This window comes from Sinocyclocheilus rhinocerous, unplaced genomic scaffold, assembly GCF_001515625.1.
Source record: "Sinocyclocheilus rhinocerous isolate Xijiao unplaced genomic scaffold, SAMN03320098_v1.1 scaffold839, whole genome shotgun sequence".
Taxonomy (NCBI): domain Eukaryota; kingdom Metazoa; phylum Chordata; class Actinopteri; order Cypriniformes; family Cyprinidae; genus Sinocyclocheilus; species Sinocyclocheilus rhinocerous.
The window spans coordinates 309,596-315,968 of NW_015652287.1; the positions used below are offsets into that span (position 1 = coordinate 309,596).

General features: G+C 35.8%; 1 protein-coding gene across 1 annotated transcript in view; it reads right to left on the minus strand.

The window, feature by feature from the left end:
- LOC107714404 (glutamate receptor ionotropic, kainate 2-like) overlaps positions 1-4,918 on the minus strand; it is a 24,401-nt gene extending 19,483 nt beyond the window's left edge. Inside the window, exons 1-2 of the mRNA XM_016520240.1 lie at positions 4,906-4,918; positions 4,505-4,762 (exon numbers count right to left, since the gene is read on the minus strand). Coding sequence (XP_016375726.1) covers positions 4,505-4,762; positions 4,906-4,918 — 271 coding nt within the window. The remainder of the gene's footprint in view (positions 1-4,504; positions 4,763-4,905) is intronic.
- Between the last annotated feature and the right edge of the window lie 1,455 nt (positions 4,919-6,373).

The window sequence follows — 6,373 nt, forward strand, 5'->3', positions numbered from 1 at the left end:
TGTGAGTTTATATCACACAATTCTGACTTTATAATTCGCAATTGCATGTTATAAAGTCAGAATTGCAAGAAAAAAAGTCAGAATTGTGAGTTTTTATCTCGCAATTGTGACTTTATATCTCGCAATTCCAACTTTATAACTCGCAATTGTGAGTTTATATCATGCAATTCTGATTTTATCAATTGTAGGTTTATATCACGCAATTCTGACTTTATAATTTGCAATTGCATGTTATAAAGTCAGAATTGCGAGAAAAAAAGTCAGAATTGTGAGTTTTTATCTCACAATTGTGACTTTATATCTCGCAATTCCGACTTTATAACTCGCAATTGTGAGTTTACATCTCACAATTCTGTGAAAAAAGTCAGAATTGTGAGATGAGCTGAGCCATTAGGGAATGCCATTACGGCTATTGATTTGCTTGTTTGCATTCGTTCATGAAGTTGTTGTACAGCGTGGAAAGAAAGACTCCAGTTGTGATTCTAAGGCAGACCTCAGAACAGCCACCTCTTGTTGAATTAGTGTGTGAGCATTTAACCATTATCCTGTCCATCATACTGTCTCTTATTTCTAGCTGTAGATCTACATGTTTAAAGTCAAAATGAATATAATTCAGCAGCTACAAATGTTGCTAGTGGTCCATGAGACATTTTAAAACATGAGTAAATAAATACTTACATATAATTGATAGAATATTAAAGCAATAAACTTAATGTTATTGCTTTTTATGAAAACCTATTCTTGCCACTTAAGGAAAAAAAAACATGCTTCAGTAAATCTATTAGGTAAAACTATTAGGATAATGTCAAATTATGATATAATAAGTAAAAGTCACAATTATGTGATACTATGTTAAAATTATGAGATAAATATAATTATGGCTTAAAATGGCTTAAAAAAGGGAATGCCATTACGGCTATTGATTTGCTTGTTTGCATTCGTTCATGAAGTTGTTGTACAGCGTGGAAAGAAAGACTCCAGTTGTGATTCTGAGGCAGACCTCAGAACAGCCACCTCTTGTGGAATTAGTGTGTGAGCATTTAACCATTATCCTGTCCATCATACTGTCTCTTATTTCTAGCTGTAGATCTACATGCTTAAAGTCAAAATGAATATAATTCAGCAGCTACAAATGTTGCTAGTGGTCCATGAGACATTTTAAAACATGAGTAAATAAATACTTACATATAATTGATAGAATATTAAAGCAATAAACTTAATGTTATTGCTTTTTATGAAAACCTATTCTTGCCACTTAAGGAAAAAAAAACATGCTTCAGTAAATCTATTAGGTAAAACTATTAGGATAATGTCAAATTATGATATAATAAGTAAAAGTCACAATTATGTGATACTATGTTAAAATTATGAGATAAATATAATTATGGCTTAAAATGGCTTAAAAAATGAAATTATGGCAAACAAAATTACTATTTATGTCATAATTATGAATTTTAATTTAAACTTTTTTTTATTTATCGCACTTGCCCTGTTTAGTATTTTTTTCTAGCCTTTAGTATGTATTTTTGTTCTTTTTATCTCACAATTATTACTTAGTATCTCACAATTTCTTTATGACTTTTAATGTCATAATTATGACTTTTAAGGTCATAATTATCATATATGGTGGAAATGGGCTTCAATAATTTTTGAACCTGTGTCGCTTGTTTTGTTCCAGAATGATTTGACATATTTTGAACCAATCGGTTGAGTGAATGATTCAGCGACTCTCAAAAATACAATCATTTGTAACAAAACACTTTTAAATTACACTGAGTATAGTGGAAATCAATTAAAAATAAAAACAGCACAATGTGGCAAAACAATGTACACATTGACGCATACAACACATACAAAAATCTCTGTCTTTCTATTTATTGTTCACAACAATACGTTAATACGTTAAAACATATAAGTCTGTATGTCAAATAAGGATGGCTTTTGTTGTTAGCTTTTCAATGAAATGAAACATGCAATAAATTGATTATTAATTGTTTTATAAAACACCATATGTGAAATTCAATAATCAGTATCATTTAATAATTTGGTTTAATTTAACTTGTCTGTGTTACTGTGAATTAATCGGACAGTGAATAAACCTTTGTTTTACTAAACCTACTGTGTAAGCTGTAGTAATGTTAAAGATCTTCAGTAAATCGAAGCAGTGTGCCTTGGTCCTTACTTGGGCCACATTTGTATGAACACAGTGTCACAGAATAATAGTGTGTTGTTGCTGTGCAGAATTGTGAATAAGGCTGAGTGAATGCTTTGGGAAATCTGGCAGCAAATCCTCTAGTTGGCAAGTTTGCTCCTGAGGCGACCTCTGGCATATGGCATATGTACCCCTCACTGTGGTAGCACTTGCTGCCTACTGTTCTAACAGAGCCTGTCAACCAGTGGGGTTTGGCCATACTGTAGGCCAGACGGAGACCAGGGAATGGTGCACAGCCCAGGCCAAAGGGTCAGTCTGCCTAAGGACGGCTGGAGAATAATCACAACACACTACGAGCACTAAAGCGTCGAACTCTCACCTGTGCTGTCATCGTAAACCACAGTGACCGTTTTCCACTTGAAGAAGTGAACCAAATCTAAAATGGCTCTGCTGAGGGAGGAGAAGTCTGGGTAAAGGCTGACATAGAAGGAGTCGCGGTTGTCTGACACTTGGTGCTTCCACTTGGTCTGGATGTGCGGCACCCCCAGAGCGTTACAGATGGACTGCACCGCGTTGGCCGAAGAGCTGTGGGAGGGACCGAAGATGGCTGCCACACCCAGAGAGAGCTGGTCACAAGCTGGAGACAGAGCACAGAAAGCTTATTTTCTTTCTTTTATTTTGTGATTTTGTTATAATAGAAACACCAGAGCCCGATTCATGGTTACTTCCAGCGTGCAAAGTAATATTTATTGCAACAACAGTAACAATGAACTCATTTACTTGTATACCCCATCGTTTTTTTGGCAAAGCCACTGTTGAAATAATAAGTAAAAGTCACAATTATGTGATACTATGTTAAAATTATGAGATAAATATAATTATGGCTTAAAATGGCTTAAAAAATGAAATTATGGCAAACAAAATTACTATTTATGTCATAATTATGAATTTTAATTTAAACTTTTTTTTATTTATCGCACTTGCCCTGTTTAGTATTTTTTTCTAGCCTTTAGTATGTATTTTTGTTCTTTTTATCTCACAATTATTACTTAGTATCTCACAATTTCTTTATGACTTTTAATGTCATAATTATGACTTTTAAGGTCATAATTATCATATATGGTGGAAATGGGCTTCAATAATTTTTGAACCTGTGTCGCTTGTTTTGTTCCAGAATGATTTGACATATTTTGAACCAATCGGTTGAGTGAATGATTCAGCGACTCTCAAAAATACAATCATTTGTAACAAAACACTTTTAAATTACACTGAGTATAGTGGAAATCAATTAAAAATAAAAACAGCACAATGTGGCAAAACAATGTACACATTGACGCATACAACACATACAAAAATCTCTGTCTTTCTATTTATTGTTCACAACAATACGTTAATACGTTAAAACATATAAGTCTGTATGTCAAATAAGGATGGCTTTTGTTTTTAGCTTTTCAATGAAATGAAACATGCAATAAATGGATTATTAATTGTTTTATAAAACACCATATGTGAAATTCAATAATCAGTATCATTTAATAATTTGGTTTAATTTAACTTGTCTGTGTTACTGTGAATTAATCGGACAGTGAATAAACCTTTGTTTTACTAAACCTACTGTGTAAGCTGTAGTAATGTTAAAGATCTTCAGTAAATCGAAGCAGTGTGCCTTGGTCCTTACTTGGGCCACATTTGTATGAACACAGTGTCACAGAATAATAGTGTGTTGTTGCTGTGCAGAATTGTGAATAAGGCTGAGTGAATGCTTTGGGAAATCTGGCAGCAAATCCTCTAGTTGGCAAGTTTGCTCCTGAGGCGACCTCTGGCATATGGCATATGTACCCCTCACTGTGGTAGCACTTGCTGCCTACTGTTCTAACAGATTGTCTGTGTTACTGTGAATTAATCGGACAGTGAATAAACCTTTGTTTTACTAAACCTACTGTGTAAGCTGTAGTAATGTTAAAGATCTTCAGTAAATCGAAGCAGTGTGCCTTGGTCCTTACTTGGGCCACATTTGTATGAACACAGTGTCACAGAATAATAGTGTGTTGTTGCTGTGCAGAATTGTGAATAAGGCTGAGTGAATGCTTTGGGAAATCTGGCAGCAAATCCTCTAGTTGGCAAGTTTGCTCCTGAGGCGACCTCTGGCATATGGCATATGTACCCCTCACTGTGGTAGCACTTGCTGCCTACTGTTCTAACAGAGCCTGTCAACCAGTGGGGTTTGGCCATACTGTAGGCCAGACGGAGACCAGGGAATGGTGCAGAGTCCAGGCCAAAGGGTCAGTCTGCCTAAGGACGGCTGGAGAATAATCACAACACACTACGAGCACTAAAGCGTCGAACTCTCACCTGTGCTGTCATCGTAAACCACAGTGACCGTTTTCCACTTGAAGAAGTGAACCAAGTCTAAGATGGCTCTGCTGAGGGAGGAGAAGTCTGGGTAAAGGCTGACGTAGAAGGAGTCGCGGTTGTCTGACACTTGGTGCTTCCACTTGGTCTGGATGTGCGGCACCCCCAGAGCGTTACAGATGGACTGCACCGCGTTGGCCGAAGAGCTGTGGGAGGGACCGAAGATGGCTGCCACACCCAGAGAGAGCTGGTCACAAGCTGGAGACAGAGCACAGAAAGCTTATTTTCTTTCTTTTATTTTGTGATTTTGTTATAATAGAAACACCAGAGCCCGATTCATGGTTACTTCCAGCGTGCAAAGTAATATTTATTGCAACAACAGTAACAATGAACTCATTTACTTGTATACCCCATCGTTTTGTATGTCATGTATTTAAATATATTTGTAATTACACATTTGTAATGATAAAGTTGCAATTACAAAGTACAATTTAAAAATATATACATATGTATATTTTATATATAAAAATATAACAACTAACTGTATTTACTTTAAAGTGCATCTTAATTTAACATTATTATAAAGTGTACTTAAGTGTATTAAAATAGTCATGCAAGTATACTCTTTTTAAGTACCATTAAGTGGCATTTATTTCATTAATATTAAATTATCGGCAAGTACAGTTTTGTTTTAATATAAACGTTTAAGTCTTGAAGTACACTACAAGTGCTAATTCAATAATGCATTTTAATACACTTCTTTTTCACAGGGGGAGGAGGGCAATATTTCACAATTTAACTTTGAGGTAGAAGCACTGTAGTGCACAAATAGGAATATCAGCTTAAAAAAATAACTATATGTGATATGGCACCAGTGTAGGTTAAGTGCAGTGAATGTCAAAGAATAGTGTAAGAAGTTGGAAGGAGAAAAGTATATTACTATTTGCTTTGACTCAACCCATCCGAGCGTATAATAGATATATATCCAAGCTCCTTACAGAAGGTATGTTTTTAGAGCGCAAGCTACACAACAGCTTTCCCTTTGTGAGTCTGCTTGACAGGCTGTATATAAATGGATGCCTTTAGTGTTGGGGACTGATGTGTTCTGATTGGCTGGCGAATCAATCAATCAAGCCCTGGGGAGCAGTGAAGCACAGCATAGAGAGATTGAAGTGTTTTGCTTGGGTCAGTCAGCAGTTTGCCCCTGTTGACTCCCCATATGTCAGACTAGAGCTCGATTCGGTGTTTTACTTACACTCGCTGGAGGTTCCATCATTTAAATGATCCCCCAAGAAAACAAATAAAAGCATTTCACCGGCACACACTCTCTTTACATGACTCTCTACTGTCTAACGTGTAGGACAAGAGCTATTAATTGGTGTTGTTTCAAATATCACCTGCTGTACAGCACAGGCTACTGCTGAAAACTGATGTGAGTGTAACAATAGTACAAGTAAAATCTGACATGAACTGCTTTGCGAAATGTAAAAATAGTACAGATGAAGAAAGGAAAAAGAGAGTAAATGAATAGAGAGTGGTTGGAATGAATCCCTTAAAGCATTTTCTGCAAAAGAAGAGGGGGGAATTGAGATGCTCGTACAAATCTCTCAGTCTTTTACAAAAGAGAGAAGAAGAGGAATACAAGATAACATAATCAAACAACCTCCCCATGTGGATTTAGGATAATATGAACAAAATATCCCTTTTTGTTGGTAATTTTGAGGTAATGTGTGTTCCAGTTTAAAAGTGTGTCTGAGGTTTTAGTCACTGTTTTTACTATCATTACACTCTAAAAAATGCTGGGTTAAATATAACCCAGCGCTGGGTTAAAAAGGGACAAACCCAGCTATTGGGTTGTTTTGACCCAGC